At 35.0% G+C, this 22,694-nt stretch overlaps 1 protein-coding gene across 1 annotated transcript; it reads right to left on the bottom strand.

The window, feature by feature from the left end:
- Window positions 1-1,013: 1,013 nt before the first annotated feature.
- ANXA10 (annexin A10) lies at window positions 1,014-22,366 on the bottom strand. The gene is given in 13 exon segments (XM_036382603.1): window positions 1,014-1,082; window positions 1,872-1,994; window positions 2,908-2,966; window positions 3,602-3,697; window positions 5,068-5,161; window positions 5,289-5,342; window positions 8,038-8,117; window positions 8,493-8,583; window positions 10,761-10,874; window positions 14,860-14,954; window positions 16,842-16,910; window positions 16,913-16,922; window positions 22,349-22,366. Coding segments are annotated over 13 exon segments (972 nt in total).
- Between the last annotated feature and the right edge of the window lie 328 nt (window positions 22,367-22,694).

Here is a 22,694-nt window from a genome sequence, read left to right as displayed (position 1 = left end):
CTCACTCCTGATTAAGAGGCTGGCAGGAGGTACGGAGGCCCAGGATAGGATGCCCTGAACAGCCCCGGGGAATTTAAAGCAGTGTCACGTTTTTCCGTGGGGCGAGGACTCGAGGCCGGGCTCTGCCACCTTCCTTCCCTTCGTTGCTGTGTCAGATTGTTCGCGGGTGCTCCAGAGAACGCCGCATCCTTCGGCCTCTCTAGGAGGTGCAAAGTTACCCACGATAAATCAATTCTTGATTTGTGCCGCCTAGGGCATCCTGGATATACCTCCATGCTCTGAAGGTCAATGGTTAAAATGAGATGGGTAAAAATGGAATAGAGATTATAATCCTCTGGAATTTTCCTGCTTGAAGTTAAGTAGCGCTTCGTCTTCCAGGTTTCCCAGTTCATGGCACTGGAATGGATGGAGTACTTGATTCTAATTTTTACTTTTGTTTCAAGCAGAATAAGCGAAAGGTCATTAAGTATGTGAGCAAAGTAAAAGAGAATACAAAAGCACTCTGATGAGTGACTGATAATAGATGGGGCAGATGCTTAGTGTGGTTGTAACTAAAACAATAATGTTCAAGAGCAGAAAATGCGAGGCATTAAGAAGTAGGAAAGAAAAGAAAAAAATCCTTAAAGAAAGAAATCATCTTGCTAAAAGTAAATAAAGCAAAATATTTTCTTCTCTCTAGTGTGGAAGTGAATAAATTCTTCCAGAGCCTGTTGATGAATGTTTGGGATGTTGTGACACTAAATGATAAACAAATGCCTGCACTGAGTCATTTTGCCACTTGTTGCATTAATTTACATTAATCATAAAATCAGAAATATTAATTAGAATTAGGGATAAAACCATGTTCCTGCCAACAGTTTTTCTTGTCTCAAGAAAGATTTAATATTAGCAAATGTACATTACTAATTTTGCTGTTCTGTTATATGAAATAGGGATCTCTTACAGTTAGCGCATTGCATATAGCTTCAATTTCTATTTAAAATAGGTTTGCACAGCCTTCAGAGTGCATCTTCTTAATAATCTTCTGTATCACCAGCACAGATAGCAAGTAAAGCACTCTCGTAATGCCCTGAAGCAAAATGCTGCAAAGAAAAAAAAAAATCGATATTTCGGTGACTATACATTTTCTGAATTTTTCTTTTTTTGCTGTGTCACAAGAACTAGACTATGATGAGGTCTTGTAAAACATTACATTGTTTTCATAAGAAATCTAGGCTGAGATTTTTTTAAATTTCACTTGCCATGGCCTTTGCTTGCTTGGGCACCTAGAAACCATCTATCTTTGAAAGGCTGATCAAATTTGTTTATTAATTCTCAAGTTCAATACCAAAATTCATGACCCATTTCATAAAGTTGCTGCACATCTTGCAGTTGGATTATAGTGACATAAAAATGTAGTGTCTTAGCATGAGACATTTTTTGTAAAATTAAAACATTCAAAGTTTGTTTTTTTTAAGATGCAGACCAGGAGTACAAGAGGAACAGGGTTTGTGAAGGTACTACCTAAGCACAAGGATAAAACCAGATATTTACTTCAGTTTTGCACCAAAGTGGTACCAGCCTAGCCTTACAGATCAACATGAGATAAGATGTTCTCAATTAGTGTGGAAACCATTCATACAAACTCTTGCTCAGCACACACTGCCATGCCCTGTTTATAAACATCTTGCATTGGAGAGGGATAAAATCACAGAGAGTGAGTTGAGAATTAATTTCGCACTTACTCAAATCAAACTGAGGCACTGAAAATGTGTTATTGTTTTTACACCTTGCTTTTTTGTTTGTTTTGTTTTAAACCAAATGGTTAAACAGAATGCTACAGTCTGTGTGATACCAGTGCTGAATATATGCAGAAGTTTGTAAAAACCTACTTTAATGTCATGGAAGAGTGATTTCCCATATCTCTCTTTGTATCGCTGGCGTATGTTCATCAAGTCTATCTCACTCCTGGCAATGAGAATCCTAATAACTGTTTTATTGTGAAACCCAAAGTCCTAAAGTGAAAAAAGAAGAAAATACCCATAAAGATATCCTAGATGTTAAAAGAGTCTAGGGTTTTATTCTACTGAGTTTTCATATACTCAAATAACAGAATTCATGTAACTGAGTAACAAGGGGTCCCTCAATGCCAGTGGTTTATCCATGCACTGAAATTTTTAAAAAAGGAAAATATGACAAACTTTTGTCAGTATTCCTAGGAATTCAGTTTTTGAGTAGCAGTTGACTGTTGTTGTAGAGTCCACTCAAACTATAATGAGGCCAGTAATCAATTTCACAAAAACTGCTGCCTCATGTGAATTCTGCGAGATTTTTAACCATAGCTTTAGAATTTACATAGGTTTTGTTCAGATGTGTTTTATTTTAACTGTTTCTAAATAAATTTTCATAATATAATTCTGTGAGGAATGGGGACATCTAGTGGCAATAAAACGTCAAAAGAAGTTAGCGCTTACACAAAAAATAATCTGCATGAAGTCCTACAAAGAAATATAAGCATTTGTCTTCATGTAACATTAATTTAAGTTTTAGCCATACTTATTAAATCTCTACAGACAAAGACTTATATAGTAAGAATAATGCACATTGAGTTCTGCACAGCAGGGGGAGTTTCCATGCAAAGAAAAAAAGTCTTCAATTAAAAAAAATCAACAGTTACCAGATAGATCATTTTTAAGGTGTCTGAGAACTTAAACTTGTACTTCTACTGCTTAGGCACTTCTGCTGCTTAGTTGCTTAGGCACTACTGCTTTGAAATTTACGTAGGTGCAGTTTTAAAACACAGTCACACCTAAAGATTAAAGAGACTGATTTGTAAGTACTGGTTTTAGAATAATCAATCAAAGAAACAAAAACAACAAAAAAAGGGAATCTTATGTTTAGCAAATGTGAGGTAGAATGACTACTTACATGAATTGCATTATAAAGCCTGTAAGCAAAGTAGGAAGGCTTGTCACGAATGCAGAGAACTAGAAGGGAAGAATTGCAACAGGTAAACAGAAGATTATTATAATATACTTTCTTTAGGCTTTGGGCTCCTTGAAATAAAAATCTGGGTAGTGCTGTCCATGCCTCAGGTTAAATTAAGCTATATTCATTAGTACAACCATATTTATAATTTTGAAAGTCTGGTGGTGGGTCCTCATTGCTGTTGCTTCAAAGGGCCTATTAAATATCAGTGAATATACTCACATGTTCTATTTGTAGGAATATTTCTATCCTTACTCTATAAATGAAAGATAAATGTACATAAAGCTTGAAACTAATTTATATACCACCAAAGTCCTGAAAACATAGCTGGTTATTTAATATATGTACAATCAGTTGCAAATGCAGTTATCTCACAAAATTTATTATCAAATAAAGTAGATACTAGTTCTGCTCAGTCAGAAGCTAGTGCTCCATAGATACATTTTTAGATTTACACTAACAGGGGAAAGTAGTTAAAATATTCTTTCCTAATTTTCTCTGAAAATTTAATTGCATAATATAGGAGATTAAAGTGGATAAAATATCAGAAAAATAATATTCTTAATGCACAAGAGATAATATACTAGAATTTATTAAGAGATTGCTGCTAGTAAAAATAATACCTTTACATTACCTATTGCAACCAGTAGTTCTTGAAAGTATCCATCGTAACATTCATTAATGGCATCTACTATGTCTTGCCCAGAGATATTTTGGAACTCCTGGAAAACTTGGGGGGGAAGGGTTAGGGTGGAAAAAAGATCTTGTTTTATTCTAGCTCATTAATAACAATCAACTTGCTTTTTATGTTTTTTTTTTTTTCCTTGCTTCTCCCCAGTACTATAACTATTGAGTTTATTTTTTACCTTTATTATTCTCAGTGTTTCATTATGTTTATATTGCCCAGGTCAGGCAACCTAAATGAGTAGCTTGAAACTTGGCTTCTAGGCCATTCCCCCTTGGATTCTTCAGCCTAGAGTATAAAATGAGTGCATGCCACATATCTAGCAACATCTGTTTATGACACTGGTAAGAACATCCTGCTAGTAAGACACTTCCTTGCTTGGCTTGGCTAAAGCTGGCAAGGCTCGTGGATGGTGGCAAGGAGCCAGGAGTCGCGTGACGCGCATGCTCGCTGCAGATATGCACACACACAAATATCCAGGCTGTGCTTTCTCCATTATGGAAGGAGGAAAATTCTTTTTCTGCTGACTATAGAACTTACGGAGCACTGCAGTATAGGCAGGGCCCTCAGATCTCAGGAAGAGAGCAGAACATAGAGCAGGTGTGTTAATCCTGTCATCATCAGCTGAATGAATTTGTTGATCTGTGATAGCAAAGTAGTCCTAAGCTACTGTGGGAAGCTGACGTAAGAAATACAGCTGGCTGCACAGTGATAAACTTGTCAGCAGACAGACTGTTTTTCTACTGCAGAGCAGAAACTCAAACTTGCCACCAGGTGAAATGGGTTTATTTTCTACAATGGAAGATTTGGATAAGCTCACATAAATTTCCTGCAATCTGTAGCTATGTCTGATTTCCTATTAATAAAAATGGCCCTTTTGTTATGTGTTTATGTTCATTACCGGAGAGCAGATGTGAACACTGAAGTGCTCCCATCAAAAATTTCTATGAAACTTCTGGGGAAAAGCTTCCACACATTCTAGTTTTCATATGCAAACATTTGTTGAAATGTTTTCCAGCTCTCCCTAAGTGTTTTCCCTCATAAGAGTTGCTTAAGAAAAATGGATAAAATAGTTAAGAAAAATCTCCCTCATCCTATTGTATCATGTGTAGACTCAGTGCAGCTGTAACATTTGCCTTTCTTTGGTCATGCATTCTTCTCTGGGTTTTTAGGCATCCTGATGCCTGCCTGTTCTGTCTACAGCTGTCAGTAGTCATCAGGCAAAGTTCAGTTTTGCATTACTTCCAAATTCCCATTCACATCAGTGCAAGTCTGAGAGCTGCAACAGTTCACACTTGGTTTCAGGCTAATGTCCTGCTGCACACTGACTGTCTTGGTATGCAAAGCATGGCTTTCTTAGCAAGTCACATTTTTCCTTTACACTCTGTATTCAAACAGCTGAACTGCTGGATTACCCATCCACAATTGCTGCTGACTCCTGTTGCAGAGAATCATTTGCAGCATGTTTTTGTGTTCGCCTGTCTTCTGCTGGCATGCTTCCCACAGAATCTAATAAATCAGAAAAATGGAAAAAACAAAAAAGCAAAATATTTAAAGTAAATCCTTAATCACTTTTCAACATTTGTTTTCTGTTTTTTTTTTAATGTTTGAGAACATCAGATCTGAGCATATTTACCATTGCATCCTGAGCAGCTGTAGAAGGGTCTGCATATCCTTCCATCCTTGTTCCCTGAGGGAAAAAAGAGATACATATTCTTCAAAAGTTAAATCCTAAACCACTGTAGGAATATAAAGTTCTCTGTGTATGAAGCTGTGTTGAATTTCTTGAGGTAACATATATAGGCCTTTAGGTTGGATCAGTGTTTTGCGTGGTTGAATTTGCAAATGTGGATAATATCTTCAAGTTGTCCCATTATGTCTTAATTTTCTTTAATGAGAGGAATTCTGGACTAAAAAACAGTCTTGTGAGATGGAAAAGTGGGGAAGGTAGATAAACCTATCCCATTTTTAGTCCTATTTTAAATCTTTTACCTGACCACCACAATCTCACCATCATTTTCAGAATTATGGATGTTATATTGTTACTCTAATATGCAACTCTGAGGGGAAAATAAGGATAGGAGTAACATTTGCCATACTGATTAGTTCTTATCAATATTCATATTACCAGAAAAATCTTTTCTCAATGTATTTTTCTTCCTGCACAAACCATAGATCAAGCTCATAAAATAATAGATATTTTGCTTGCTCATGATTGTCGAAAATTAAGATCCAGAGCTAGAAAATGGTTTGACACCTTTGATACATAAACCCTAAAAGAATATTTCTAAAATTCCCATACATTCACTAGCTTTTCAGTTACACAAACCAAGCTAAATTCTTTAGTAAACACACTAAGTTCTGAATTATATAGTCAGAAAAAGAGAAGAACATGCTACTTGTGGAATTGCTTTTATAACCATAGTCATCTTGTAAAGATACAAATCAGCCTTGTCTGCAGAACTCAGAAAAATCTGGAGCTCATGTATTTTCTGCCTTAATAACATGTGCTTGAAGAAATTTTGTTTAAAATTTACAGTCGCGTTATCTTATATATGAAGGGAAGGATTAAAATTAGGTATTGGCTGTCAGCTTGTAGAATGATTTATTTATAGTTCTTTTTTGTTAAAAATGTTAATTTACATGTTAATTAAATGGTGAGAATTTCACTCAGTGAAATTTCTAGTAGTAGGATAAATTATCTGAAGTGAATTTGATGAAATGGCTGCATAAAATTACATACACAAGAAAACAAGGGAATAAAGACAGGGCAGTATACAACAAGATAACTGTAATAATACTCTACATGAGTCAAATGCCTGATTTCTCCAGTAACATTTGTGTAATTATGTTTTAAATTGTAGAAAATTATCATATTTTAGTTAATACCCAAAAAAAGAGAATTATAATAAAATCTGTTTGTTTTAGACTAGAATATTAGTTAGCCTGAATTTGAAACTCTTTTATCTCTGTTAATTTTGTAGAAAGGACCATAACCTATATGGTTATTATAATCTAATCTGCCTCAGGCTGGACATGAAAACCATAAATACAATACTATAGCAATTCAATAGTTAGCTCTGCATATGTGGAGCATGTTTACTTGTCTCAGTAGTTTGATTTAATAGAAATCAAAGCAGAGGTTTTCTGAAAAAAAGCATTAAAGGATGCACGGGAAATGTTCCATGGTTATAGAATTAGAAAGGGTTTTAATGGAATATCACTGAGTACTAATATAAGATGGTATGCAAGCATGAGTGATTTGACTAACAATCTTCATAACTGAGTCAACTTGAAATTTCCTACAACTCTTCTTATCTTGAGTGAAATAGCAGATTTTGTTAGACATGAAATTTCTGATTTTAGGCTTCTTTATCAATACCTAGAGTTTAAGAAAATTAGGAGTAGTAATATATAATCAGAGATTCTTTTAAATTTGGTTCATTTGACAGGTAAATATGTCCCATGGTTTTAATAATTATGAGAAGTGAGGTTGCTTAAGTAAGGTTGCTCTTCATTTTTAAGCAAGGAAAAGTTTTCATTATTAGGGGAAAAACATCCAGCATGAGCAAAAAATATTTCCTGTTTATAGCTTCTACTTTTGAAACTTCTGTCTTTTTAACTTCATTGAAGCCTACTGTTATTTCAAATTTGTGTAAGCAGTTTTTCCCCAGACATGCACGTATTTAAAAGTACAGATACACCTTATGTATGCTGTTATCCCATGGCAGTCCTTTATTATTTGTTAGTCTGGTTTACAAAAAATTTTAAAGATAATGAGCACAGTGACTGCAATGAGAATGACAAGGATGACCACTCTCTTGTATAAACTATGGACTGGTAAAACTGCATAAGTTGGTATGTAAAAGTGATACTTCCTTTTCTTCTGTGCTAGCATTTTGTGATTTACCACATGCAATAGCACAAAGAGCACTATATTTTAAACAGTGAACTCTTTAATTCTTTATTTCTTAGTCAAATGTGAATATATCTCTATTTTCACATAATGTTTGACTGGTTTATGATGTTTTCTGATAATGGAGAAAACATATGCTTTTAAAAATGACAATCACATTTGTACATTCAAGTAGACACATTTTGAGATGAGACAGATGGAGCAAAGTGTCGGCAGGTGAATACCAATAGGAATTTATAAAATAATCTGTTTACCTTTGCTTCCATCTGATATCCAAAGTCTAAGTCAGAGTAGATGAAGGAATTCAGTTTCTCTTCATCATCTTCCCTCCTGTTTCTTGTTTAAAAGTGCAGCCCTATTGAACTATCTTTAATCACAGTCACCTTAAAATGTAAAACTTATCAAATATTATTGAAAGTAATTATGAATCTTTTAGAAATGAAAGTCACAGTTCTTGTTTTTACAGTACCTGAGCAAGGTTCATGAGTGTATCTCTGAAGTGACCCGAAGTGTCAGAATCGATATCTTGTTGAAGATCAGAATTATATTCTAGGTTAAACCAAAACCATATAATCTTAATCACAAATGAACATGTTCTGAATAGTACAAATGAAGATTATCAAATAAAGGATAAATAGGCTTACTCTATTCCAGTGTTGCCTGGGCAGGTTCTACAAGGACCTGGCTGTGGGGCTGGCAAATCCATCTGGCCCTGCTGGGGGCCCTCAGCCACTGTCCCCACTGGCCTGCCCACCCCCCACATTGCCTCAGCCTTTTGTATGTAGGTGTGGGAGAGGATGTGGAGAGGGAACCAGGCTGTACTGGTCTGTACTGTATTTTTGTAGTTCTGTTCCTTTGTGTGTGCTAATACCTCCAGAACACACATAGTACAACTGCTACTCTGCACTTGGTAAAAAAGCTTACGCATTAGGTAGGCTTCTTTCATCTGGAAGATCTCCATATTTGATCTTGAGGCTAATATGTCAATTAGACATTTTTCTTCTGTGTCTACTCCCTGTATGGAAAGAAGTAAATATGAAAAGATGATGTGTAGTAGAAACCCCAATTTTTAGGAGAAAGCAGTGATGTCCTTATTAGAAATAACAAAATAATAGCAGTTTCTGTAGTACTTTTGCATAACCTACCCGTTCAAATTACTTTAAAATATTTCAAATATATTTCTAAATCTGAATTTCAGCATGTACCTTAGCAAGTGGGAAATGAAGCAACACTAGTGTTGACAGAAACATAACGGGAATAATTTTAGAATTTTAGTAAGAATTGTTGTTTGCTGAAAGAAATCAGATGCAAAGATTGAGCATACATCCCTAGCAAGTGTTAGGAAATCTGAAGTAGACATAAGCATAGTTATTATGTTGGTCTTCTCTCTTCTTATCATCATTTTTTTTTTTAATAGTTTATTTAGGAATACTATAGTGCACAATATCTAGCATGGAACTTGGTATTAAAGGAAAGCATCATGGAGTACATGCAGTGCTGCAAATCACTGTATTTTCCCACAGAGTTTGAATTAATTTTATAAACTTCAATTGACATAAGATGTGGTGCATATGCTGCTTTTGACATACACATGGATAATGTTAATGAATATTTTGCATTTGGGATAAAGGAAGAGCATTAGAGCCCATAGATACACATGGGTTGTTTTTTTTTTACCTTGGCCATATGGATCCAGGCCAAAAGAGAGTACTGTAAAAAAGTTTAAGTTTGACCCACATTCAGGAAAAAATAACTTTCAATTTTGTCAATAATGTTAATGAAAGATATGATTCCTTTTTTAGCAATGATAGTTCACAATCTTTTTGAAGCCAACTATAATAAAGACATACCAGTACTTCTAAAAATTTATTTAAGTATCTGAAGAACAAGAAAAAACTAGTAACTTTTTTTTTTTGGGGGGGGGGGGGGCAGAATTCTCAAAATTGGCAAGATAAATCATCTTGCCCAAAGTCTTGTAATCTCTGTCTTGCTTGTGACAGCAGACAGTAGCAAACATCCATGGAAAGAAAAGGAAAACAGTGTTGAACTCTGATATGCCTTCCTGTCTTTTAGGAGTTGGTAATTCAGGAATTTCCTTAGAAGAATTATTTTCAATAGCCAGCAATCAACCTGGTTTCAAAGAATATATTGAAGTCCTCTATGAAGTAAGTATTGGTTTTGGTCTTCACAATGCCCTGTAGGAATGAATTTCACCATTAAATAACCTAATGTTTGAAAAAATGTTGTTTTTTTTTTCACAAACTTCAGTTGTGTGAGGATTGCAGTCTCAGATCCAGGGAAGAAAAGGAAACATTTCCTTCTAAATGGGAAATCATTTCTGTTTCAGTGGAGTTACTATACTGAAACAGAACTGCACACAGCTTGTGGTCATTGGGAGTGGGCTGAGCCTCATCCCCAGGGGGCTGCAGCTGTGAGCAGCAGGTGAGCAGCATTGACAGCAATGAGCCATGGAGTGCCCAGGGGCACTGACCAACCACCAAAGGGAGCAGAGGGAACACAGGTGCAATGCATGAACATGAGGGTATAAAAGGTTGGGCTAAAAAACAGAAAGGGCACATACTTGCAACCTTCTGAAGTGGAATGGTGTTACTGTGTATGGGCAGATGCTAGAAGCCCTCAGATGAGGTATGGTGTTACTCTGGGTGAATGCTTAAAGCCTTCTGAACTTGTATGGTGATACTCTGTGTATCGTGGCCCTCTTGACTGTGCAGTATGCTCTGACACTTTGTCACAGAGTAATTTGTAAGCGTTTCTACAGAGGCATCTTCTGCTAAAGCAGTATTGGTTGTCAGAGAGGTGGTGCTTGAGTGCATGGCACTGGCTGTGGAAATAAATTTGGTTTGTAGCATACGTAAATGCTTGCAAAACCCAGCACCTTATGGTTCCCTGTATAAATCTTTATTCATTTTCTGAGTTTACCATGGGTGTTAAATGGGCTTTGTATGTTCTGTGACAAAAATATTATTTATGCTGGTTTTAGCACACTGATGGATAAACTTGAAATAGCACTGCATTTCTGTTGACTAGTGGACTAAGTGGTAGTATACTACTCCAGTGTACTAACTTTCAGTAGTTTATCAACCAATGAAATGTAAAAAAAAAAAAAATCATATGTGTTCAGCACTCTAATTAATGACTGCTACTCTAAGCAATTCTGAATATAAAAATTACCTTCAAGGCATGCCAAAGCTCATGGGCATCATAGGATGCAGGTGGATACATCAAGCCAACCATAACTTCTTTAAAGTGATGAGAGAGATTCTCTTTTAGGTCTGTTATCAAATCCTTGAAAAGAAAAAGAAAGTGCACACACAGGATTATCTCTATAGTCACACTTTACTAAGACAGCTTAAAAAACTATTATGGTTTTCTCCCTAAATGATTTAGGATGAACTGTTAAAGATTAATTTTGGCAAAGATTAAGTAAAATAAAAAAAAGTTGTTCAAGTAGTACATGCTTATTTTACTAGTATGAGCAAGATGAGAATAGGTGCACAAGCCAGTAGGCCACAATGGATTGTTGCTTTCAGTTCTTAGAACAGAGAAGAAAATGTAGATGTTTAAGTGCAATTATTACTTCAAGTCTTAGAAAACTGAATATCACATCAGAGCCTCTGCAGCTTCCCTTAATTTATTCCCTGTGTGAATCTGAGAGGTGTAAGCACCTTTGGAAGATCAAGCTCATAAAACACAGGTGGTTTCTTTTGATTTTTTTTTTTGTAATGTTACCATGTGAATAATTTAAGAAAAAATCATCTGTATTGCTCCTAGTACATGAAAATATCAGCTTTGGATAGCTGGAAGGTTATGTACTTCAATTCAGTTATATTTTACATTCTAAATTAGTTCACTACTTTTGATAGATACTGGATTAATAACATGGGACCCCCTTTTTCCTCCTGCTCATGTTTCTCAGTTCTTTCTTGCCAGATAGCTAAGTAATGGAGTAGAGTTTCCTCCTTGTCCTCCCCATTCCTTGTAGCATTCTTCAAAACACTGCAAATGCCAAAAGCTTGTTAACTTACAATTAGTTACTGGTTTTGATCAAGGACACTTGCGTGGTCTTTTTTAATGTGTGTGCAGCACTAGACACCTGTAAGATGTTCTAGTCTCCCTGAATTGAAAGGCATGCCAGAAACAGTTCCCATTATATAAACTAGTATATTTCCAGAGCTGTATTTTTTTTCAGGCCTGTACTTTGATATTAATATATTTCTGAATATAATTAATTTAATAGCTAGAGTAGCAATGAAGGAAGACATATGCATTTTAAAAATTAAATTTATGATGAAGAAACATACACAGTCTTTGGTGAATGCACTTTAGATTCATTTGACAGCAACTAAATCATGCATGGAGTAGAAATTAATTCATTAAGACATTTTACTTCTGACAACATGCCTGTGGGAAAATGAATTAATAATACAAATGGATACTACTTAAAAATTACTCCGGAAATCAGAACTAAGGGAAGTATTGGAAAAAATAAAAGACAGCTCTAAGTTGTCACTATTTTAATTTCCTAATCATCTTTGCTACAAGAAATCCTTTGAGCCTAATTGTAAGAAGGAATCTTAAAACTTCTCTGTATGTCTGAATCATGCAGCTAGTTCAGGTCTTTTTAATTTTAATATTTCTTTCCTTATGTGTCTCAGTTTACATTTGTCTAATGAATGGGCATGGTGGCTGCCATATTGAGCAGACTGAAGTGAAATAAAGAGGGGAAGGATGGGACCAACAGGTTTACCATATATTGAACTGAGAAGGTTAAAACTACTGTTGCCATGCCACATCTCTTCTCTGTCCTGTGATGTTTACCACTCATAAACTGGGCTTGCCTAATGGTGCATTTGTTCAATTCAATATGACCAGCGGGACAAATTGCAGCCAGGGAAGTGCCATGTGTGCTAAATTCTTTCAAAGTGCAAACTGGCCCAACTTGATGTAAGATACATCACATTCCTGGTAGGGTTTTTTAAGGAACTGTCAAGAGTATCATGATGAATCTTGCACTGTGAAGTGTACCCAGTGCCTAATGAATTCATTTGAATTAAAATTGTGGGTGTATTGGAGTATGTTCCATGTTTTTTAGAGTATTCTGTAGCCCATTGCTAGAATATGAAAACTCTTTTCTTGCCTATCCCTTCTATTATTGTTCATAGATTTAGACACTGATTCTTAAAAAGGACATCTGACATCTTTGGCTTTTTTCTTTCTTCTAGGTCATTAGATCTGTGTCCACTGCCTTTATAGCACTTCCTGTTAACTCATATGGCTGAAAGAGGTATGAATTTAAAGGTGATATGTTTTCATAGGCACTTACTGATTTTTTTATATTTTTGTTTTGAAAAGAAGAGCCAGTTAGACTAGTGGTGAGCAAATCAATTATTGTTCTCTGAATATGAAATAACTGTGTTCCCGAAGGACATTTCCAAGTCTTTACTGTGGTACTGTATTATTTCTAGATCATCATGTATCAGATAATAGAAATTAAGGAGAAAAACATGATACAAAGTTTTTAAATATTTTCCCTTGTTAAAGTGATAGGTCCTGTTGAAACACTGTAGAGAAAAGGTTAAAAGAAACCAGCCAGCTGCTATGGATGGAGTAGAGAAGGACTGTCCAGTGGTGGAGATAAATGAACACTTGGGAAGAATGGGCTTGGGTGCTTCATGTCACAGGCACCTTTGGGTAGCTTGACATACTTTAGTTTGCTATAAGTAACATTAAAACCTAGGAATATTGCATGACTTAACACTGAACTTGTATGGATTGCATGTGTGATGGTAATCTAATAAATATCACATAATAGAAAAAACAGGTTTAATAGTTTAGGTGCTGATTTCTATCATTGTCATGGTCTCTGGAAGGTGCATAGCTGTGATTGTCAGTTATTGTTCTTTTATGGTCTCTATAAAATATACTTATTCATTCAAGGCTATGTCTAAAACATCGCAATTATTGTGTGTTTCATTTCTTTTAACAGTCCAAATAAAGTCACTGATCTCCTGGAGATGAGTAACAATACAAAATCAACCCATTACACTGATTAAACCCAGCTCTTTTTCCTCCAGTTCTAGGACAGTAAATGGGTGTTTGAGCTTATTCAAGGGTCAGTGGTTTTGAGGTTTTTTTAGTGTAGAGTTGGTACAAAGGTTGTCTCTAGAAAACTTGACCACCCAAATGTATTCTGCTGGTTAATGAATTGGAGGTGTAAAAGCACCATAAAATGTGGAGTTTTTGAATGAACCATTTCTAGTTAACCCTAATTAAGGGAAATGGCTCTGTGGTAGCATTTGTGCAAACTCATTGTTCTCACTCATGCTGATTGATTCAATGACAAGCAGACACTGGCCTGCAAGGAATTTTCCAGTGAACCCTTGGTTTTACAGGCTTCAGGAAATGAAGAAAATGGATTTTCTTCTAAGTGTTTGTCTGCTTTCTTTCAGGGGAAGGGCATGTCTAGTCAACTTAATCAAATAGTATCTAGTTTTACATTGTACTTTTCATGACTTTCACAAGAATTTTGCAAGGGATGTTACTATTATTTTTGTCCTTGTATAGCTGTAGCAACTAAGGAAAATGCAGGCACTGCAACTTACCCAAAGTTATTTGGTTAGCAACAATAGATCTGGAAATAGAATGAGGATATATATCTCTATGTATGTTTAAGAACTCAGATAGCAAAAATTCCATTGTTATATACAGTAAATATAGGTAAAATACAGTTTTTAAAGATAACTTTTTGTCTTAAAAAATTTTAATCAGTTTTTAAAGATCATACCTTTAAAGCAGGTCAGATGACTATTGTGCTTAATGTACACATGGGACTATATGGAATGAGGTGTGAGACTGTCAGTGCTTGAGATGTGAACATTAATCATTACGTGAGTAAGGTAAAGAGCCTATAACTCTTGTGTATGGTGTTTTTCTTTGGTTTCAATACTATTTTATTATTTATTCCAAAAAAGCACATAAAGGAAGAAAGTCTGTTCAGATATTTTAGCTTTGTCAATAGAGAAGAATGGCCTGTAGAAGAAGGAACTTCTCCTGCTCTTTTCTAACTGCATGGCAGACAGCACTTCTGCTGTAGAAATGACAAGGTGATACCCTCAGAGGTATCAATAGCCAATGAGCAAGTTGTGTGCCAACCTGTTGTGCCAGCCAGCTGTCTGACAGGCTTGGGGTTCCAGTGAGTGACCTGAGAGAAGGGCTGACAGCTGCACAGGACAGAAAGAAGTAATAAAAGCACCAAGCGTTTCTGTCGTACCCTGCCATACGTGTCTCTGTATGCCTCGGCAATCATGAGCCGCTGGGAGTTGCAACGCTGAGTTAGGATTTCAATCAACACATCCTTTTCACAACCTGAAAAGGAAATGACACAGGCTCTAAATTAACAAACTGGTGTTAATTACTTATATTTGTGATTGTTCTTGTTTTGTTTAAGAACATTATACTAATTTTAGAAAAGCTGATCAATAGACTAATATCCCACTAATATTTACTAACATCAGTTATATTACTGTACTTGTGTGTCTTGCACTTGCTGATGTAATACCATTAGAAGGTGAAGCAGTCTGTTATTACTAGATGTGTCATCACCTCTCACCAGCTCAGTGGGTTTGAAAGCATCAATAAAAGAGGCTTTCAAGGATTCAAATCTAGGCCCAGTAGCAGGATTTGTGGCTGAGCCTTGGAAGTCTTACTGGTGTGTTCTGTTGATATTGATTAAATTGTCATTTAAGAATTAGGGATCTGTTTTATGAGGATGATAAATTTGTTGAACCATTTGTTGATAAACTCAGTTATAATTTCAGAGGAACTGTATAAAGTTTTAAAAATGATATCTTGCTCCATTTAAAAAAGAGCATTTTATTGACGGTTACCTATGATGGTTTGCTTGATAGGTAGAACTTACTAGTACACTTCTATAATGAAATCAGTATTATTGCTTAAAAATATTATTAGCATATTCTGAAACCTATTTTTGAGTTTTAAAATTGTTTTTGCATCCAAAGGGTTGGGATACGGTACATAATGTTTTCTTTTTGCATTTCAGAAAATAATCACTAGGAGTCTTTACAGCTTATATGGTCTCTCTAGTAAAAAACTGAGAATGGTCCAGATATAGGGAATATTATAAAATATAAATATACAACTTGTGTAGTATCAGCAGAGGGTGACTGAACATCCTCATAAGTATGAATGCCATTTGCAGGATTAAGGGTCAATGTCAGTGCCTGTAAAGTATATGGTGACTTTACCTTCTCTGAAGATGAACTATTTATTTTTTCAGTTGTCCTTTAAATTACAACTTTGTTCCATGTACTTTGATAGGAAGGTTAAAATTAAGGTTGATGTACTTGTACTTAGAGTATTAGATGAAGAATATAATCTCTATATTTTCATATATTAGCAACATTAAAATATTTCATATTTTATCAATGTTATCTTAGAAGTACTCTTTGAAGTGTAGGAAGATGTTTAAAACTTTTCATCTGTAGCCAATTTGGTCATAAAGATACTTTAGATTCCCCTTGATGAATAATGCTTATTGTGGTTCACTTGACATTAAATCTGAGTCCTCACATTTTCATTAAAGAAATTGAAAACAGCATGTGAGATTTGGTGCTGTACAATCTTGTGAAAAGCCCAAGGGGTATAAAAGCTGATACAGAGAACAGTTTTCAAGTGAAGAAGACATTTAAGACTTAAAAAAAAAATCAATATTTTGACCCTCAGCAATACAAACAAAGTTCAATAGGTAAAGAAAAAAATCAGAACTGAGCAAAATCCTTTTGTGAACAAAAGATTTTTGGAACTAACACTGAAAACAAAAACTGAGAAGGTAATGAATTCTTTAAACTTTGTACTCCATCTGTTTTTATTTCTTGTGACTGAATAAGAGACTTAGCAGATCTTGGTAACACTTAGTTGTTGAAGTTACAACTAAAATCCTTTAATTTCTTAGCCCTCACTCTAGTGATGCAACACAGAATTCTGTTTTTCTTGTTTTCTCAATGAAGTGTTCATTAGTCTAAGTGTTGGTATGGATTTTAGATTAATCTTGATCAACTCTTAGTTCCTGTAAATGTGAACTATTTATTTGGACATCATCAGTGTGTCTTATTGTGGTTCCTTGAAGACTCTGCAGATAAGCGGTGACAATTTTGAGTTTATATTTTGCCTAATGCTTTATGAGAGCTTTCTGAAAAAGAGAGAATTTGCATTCGAATCAGTCAAGATACTCACAAATTCCCTGTAGGGCTCCTCCTAGCAACTGGGCATCCATTACAGGGTTAAAATTTGGAGCAGGAAGATTGTTCCTTGTGTCTACAAAAGGAAAAAGCAGACTTTGAGGTGTTTAACATTCTTAATATGATATACCTAATTCTGCTGCAAACCAATAACCATAACTTTAAATTGTCTTTGCTTCATGGGGAGCAGGATGTGTGGTTTTTGATTTCTGAAACAGAACTTAAACTTGCAGGTGACCATAGGAAGACAGACCATATTGGAGGAAGTTACCCCTAGCATCAGTAAGGCCTCAATAGTAAAAGGTGAGGATTTACCTTAAAATGTAAATCCTTTTGCAAACCCATTTAAAAAGTATTATTTTATATTTCAATGTTAATCTGTGGTATCCATGACAGTCTTCAGTATTCCTCATGGTATTTCTAATTTGAAAGGACTAATGAGGAAATGATGAATGAGATCCATAAGTTGCTCACAAACCTGGTGATTTATTAAAGCAGTGATGTTACCTCACTGCCAAGTGAGATAGTTTTGAGCTTGACATGTAGAAGACAATGCAATTTTTCTAGTTGCTTTGTAACTGATTTAATTATTGTCAGCTCATTCTCAGTGATAGTTTATTTCATATATTTTTTTCTTATTCTAAGAAATTTGTGAATAACTTTGATAGGATCACAGACCAATACAAACAGAAGAAAATAACTGCGGTTGACAGATACTGAAAGAACCTAGTGAGAGTACTGGACTCTGACTCAGGATGACCAGTTTTTAGTCTATGGCCATTTCTGTTGTACTTCTGCAACATCTTCTGCTTCCCTAAGCTCTGGAAGGGATAGGAAAAATACCAGTATGATCTCATGATTTCTCTTCTTCATGCCTTAAGATGGCTCACTACAGGGATGAGCAGAAATTGCTCTTCATGGCAAAGTTAAATCCACAGAAGTGAAAATTGCATTGTGGTTTTCTTCTTTTCAGAAGAAGTTTATGTTCACTGAATATAATTTCTCTAAATACAGTGCTCTCCAACCCATCCACACAAGTAAAACAAATTGTGACCAAGTAACAGGAATCTTCTTTTAAGTTGAGAAGAGCAGGGACATTTTTGCCCTCTTTAATATTCTTACTATGAGAGCTTTATCCTAATTTCACAGAAAGTATAAATGAAAGTATTTTTATTGATTTCAGGGAGCTTTTGGTTCCTACCCTTAATGAGCAAAGACTGGGGTAGGTGGCCTACTGACTCTCTATTCAATCTAATAATTCTATAATTTTTTTCTAATAAAGAAATTAACAGCAATGTCTCCAATAAAAATGTTTTAAAATAAGTAAACATTATCAAACAACCATTAGTCTCAGTAATGTGGGATTGAGTGATAAAGGAACTTGCATTATGCTCTGGGTGTTGACTCGTTCTGTGAACACTGCAGATAAAAACAACTGGGGTTTTTTTCCTGGTTCTTTTGTCTCTGTTTCACTATGTACTTGCAGTTTGTTTCCTCACCTTGTTCCATCTAGGAACAAGCCATGGGGTCCTTTCTGAGACAACCACTGGCTAAATAAAATATGACTCAGTCACATGACTGAGTCCAAAGTCTGAATGTATTATTTGGCTAATGCCAGGGCAATGGAATAAATGACTATTGAGTTTCAACTGCTGGATTTTTTTAATTGGTAATAGAATTCAGTTTCCTCACCCCCCCCACTGTTCACTGTGTGAACAGTGTTTCCACAGAACTTCATAAGAGATTGCAGTCCTCTACCAATATGATTCAAATTCATTATAAAGTTCAAACTTACAGCTAGGAACAGGTTGATTGATGAATATACACAAAGACAAATTTTCTGAAGAAAATGGGGGAAATGTCTGTTCTGGAAATGGGGGCAGTCACTGAAAGGATGTGAAGAATTGTACAATTTAATTTTGATATCTGGATTCTAGCATACTCACAACATGTTAATCATTTTTCTGGAGCTCTCATTGCAAAATTAGAATTCAGCATGACAAAGAAAATCTCTTCAAAAAAGCATCAGAGGAAAGTAATTTCCAAGAGCAATTTAGCCTTTTTGTGAGTTAGTTTAGACAAACTGCTGTATGTGAACATGGAAAAATGGTTTTCATGCTGTCTTTCCTCTGCAGCATCCTAGTGAAGAGGATCTCTGTTTTTCAGGAGGAAAGAATAAAAAACATCTTGCTTTTTTCCTCACAAAGTGTCAAAGCACTTTATAAGGCAAGTCTATCTCCAAAAGTGATTCAGTGTTTTTTTTTAATTAAGATATTTATTCCTCTCTCTAATCTCAGGATACCCTCACATTCAAAACTGCAGATCTGTCTCTACAGAGGTAGCCCAGGTGGGCACTCTATACATATCTCTGGCTTTGCATATGTTCTTTTAACTTTCCTGTAAGAAAGTGATTCCAAATTAAGCTGATCAGACAGGTTTGTGTGGTGTTGGTGGAATGAATCAGAACAATGAAAAAGATTGGAACAGTCTGAAGAATTTATAGTGGTTCTGGAAAATAATACTTGCAATTCACCTTCCTTCTGTGCAAAAGCAAGCAAGTAACAGCTTTTTTTTACAAAGTCATAAGCAGTTCAACAAAAGTATCAGTAAAAGGTGAGGCTGCTTTTATCAAATTATGATGTGCAAACTTCAGGCAATTCAGTCTTGTGATGGAAAAGCATTCTGAAGTACGAACAACCTTCTAATAATATTTGTTCAGTAAGTCATTCTGCTGATAACAAGCAATTGAAGTCATACTCCTTTGAATATTTCCCATAGGGGATGTCTACTAAAATAAAATGTTTTCTTTATTAGCTAACCACATGCTATGAGCTAGCTATACTTTTGCAAAGATATCGTTTGAGTGAAACTTTATTTAATAAACATTTCATTAGTATTTTGGTTTGAGTTTATTCTATGTGTTTCATTTAATTTCAATTATATATGATACAGTAGTTGAAGGGATACGTCTAAGCATAGCAAATTCATTCTCCAAAGCCTTCTATCTCTCTGTATATGTATTTCAGAGGTCATAGATGTCATCTTGTCTACTTTCTGGTAGTTTTGCCTGTGGAAATGATTATAGGGTGTTTTTTGTGTGTAATCTCTGATAAGGATGATGTCTTGAATTGCTGAATCTGGCAGGACTGCTGCTATTAATAGTTTGTACATCTCATTGTTGATCTTGAAGGACTCCATCCTATCTGACGGTTCACAGATAATGTATGTAATTATGGATATGAAAGCATAAAATATAAAGATCATCTTAAAGAACAAAGCACATCTTGAAAGTAATACTTCTGATTTTTTTTCTAAATTTTTCTTATGCTTCTGAATTAATGGTATATTCAAAATTCTGGAATTCCTTGAAAAATATCTCTAAGTCCAAAGTGTACTTCTAGGACTTTTTTTGCAATCTAGGATAGTGTTTAGGAAGAGTAGAGAAGAAATTAATGCTATGTCTCACCACTCAGTCCTGTAGAAGCCCTGTTTTCTTGATTGAGGTTTGCTAGAGTGATTTTTCTGCTCTTTTGTTGCTGAGTCTCTTTAAAGAAAACTGCCACTGCTCCATGACCAAATTGCTATTGAAATGCCAGCAGCATTCAGGGGAGAATGTTTACATGCAGCTCTGCCTTACATGTCCTCATTCTGTCTGGATGCCTCAGTAGGGAAGTCTGTTCCTAGGATCCAGTGATCTAGCTCACGAAGATACCTAATTTCTCTCTCTTTCCATTCCATAACACATGGAAAGTGGAATAAACAGTAAAAATTCACCTAACCTGGGAGCCAATCCCAATACTTTTCAGAGAAAGCCTGGAGTCGGGTTTTTCTGACTTTCCTGGGACTGATAAGTTCCCCATTGTCTACAGTTGCTTCTCTGCTCTTTTGTTTCTGTGATGATAAAAAAAAAGGGTTTATCAGTGTGCCTTTTTGTGTTTAGAAGAAGAGGGAATAAAGAGTTGATATTAAAACCATTTTTTCTGAGTATTTTGATATAATTCAGTGTATCAGAATTAGAAACTTGTATCCCCTCTTCTCAAGTAGTTCATTAGGCTAATATGTAATAGTTGCATTATATTAAGCTTCATAACATTGTAAACATCTGCTGCAGTTAAATTCTTATCTATTAGATTTTCTTTATGATGCTATCAAAATACTGCATTGTTATTGCAAATATAATAATTGCCGATTGTAATGGCTTTAAAATATTTCTTCTGTAAGTTATTTTAGAAGGTACTGCCATTAGTTTTAGGCAACATATTCTATGCAGATGCAGTGTCAATTATTTAAATATAATTGGTTGCAGTAAATCAGTAGAAGAAAAGAAACTGTATTTCTTCTCCAACAGAATCTGATCTACTACCTTTTTAAGATGTAGTATTCTTTCTGTCATTCTTAAATTACCAGGAATAGATTACAAAATCACTGTAACTAAAAGAGGAAAAAAAGAAACTAAGAAGAAATTCTCTTTTAAGTTCTTAACTGTCTAGTCAAGGATGCAAGATCCCAAATTGCAGAAAACCAACCATATTACTAATCCTGATTAAATAGCAATCACTTTAGAAAAGCAAATATATGCTTTATGTATATAATTTCATCAGAATAAATACTTTCCTGGAAAGATTGGAATAATTAGTCAATTATACTTTATATTAAAATAAGAAAGGGAAAAATATTTATCCTTTAGAAAGTTCCATATTGATTTCTAAGTTGGTTGGGAATGTACATGTAAAAAGCCTTTGAAAGGAACAAATCATTTTTCATGTCAGTAATAATTGAAAGAAAATCCTTAGAGAACATGATTATCAGTATGCTAGGTACAGAGAGAAATTTCATATTTTGCTGTCATGAAATAGTAACTCCAACAGTTTCCAGAATGGAGATTTAAAGTTTCATTATAACCTTTTTTCCTCAAAGAGCTCTAGTGAGGCCATTTAATATATTGTACAGCTTTTTGATGGGGAACAATTGCTGATAACTCTTCCTGTGTTGTGGCTCTTGTAGAGGTAGTATTTTTTTACTTTAAAATATTTTTCATGCTATGAACAAAACAAATTTTCAGAAGTGATTAAGTTATTTAGTTACTTTATGCGGCTATAGATGGCCTTGTCAAATTATACCCCCCAAACAGTGCCAGAAATAGCTATCTTCTGAAAAATTCACGTCTGTATCTTTAATACAGTTGGGTGATAGTATGTAATTTAGCTTCTTGTTTAGCAGTTAGGTGCAAACCCACCTAAATGACCTCACAAGAAGGCTTGCATTGCTTTTTCTTGAAAGGTCTGGAATTAGAAGATGGGAACTGATAATTCTTCTTTTTAGTTTTTGTTTCTGACACTTCATATATATATATCTCACCAGCATTAGACCCAAATCACAGATAAATTATCTTCCCCTAAGATTAATTTCTACCAGTGAAGGGAAATGGATACCAACATGTGACAACAACTCAAGAGGAATGAAAAAGTTTGGAAGATTTAGAGAACAAATAATTATACTCACATAATCTCCACAATACATTTTGCTATGAGTCTTCAAGTTCTGTTGAGATGGAGTAGTATCTTCCCTAGACTTAAAGCAAGAGAAAATACAGTTGTTTTGGTTAAATCTTGTTCTGCTTTGGAGATTTGTGAGAAGCCATCCAATCAAATTGACACCAAGTACATTAGGCTCCAAAGTAACAATGAAGCAGAACCTTGGTACCTTGTGTCCTTGGGCTTTATGGATATACTGTGTGATTAGTCATTAACCATTCATTGAATAAGTGTGATTATAATGTAAGTAAACAGAGTCATTAGCCCAACACCCTCTATTCTGCTGTGTTGATTTTAGGAATCAGAACTCAGCT

Source organism: Molothrus ater, chromosome 4, assembly GCF_012460135.2.
Source record: "Molothrus ater isolate BHLD 08-10-18 breed brown headed cowbird chromosome 4, BPBGC_Mater_1.1, whole genome shotgun sequence".
Taxonomy (NCBI): domain Eukaryota; kingdom Metazoa; phylum Chordata; class Aves; order Passeriformes; family Icteridae; genus Molothrus; species Molothrus ater.
This window is presented reverse-complemented; position numbering and strand designations above follow the sequence as displayed.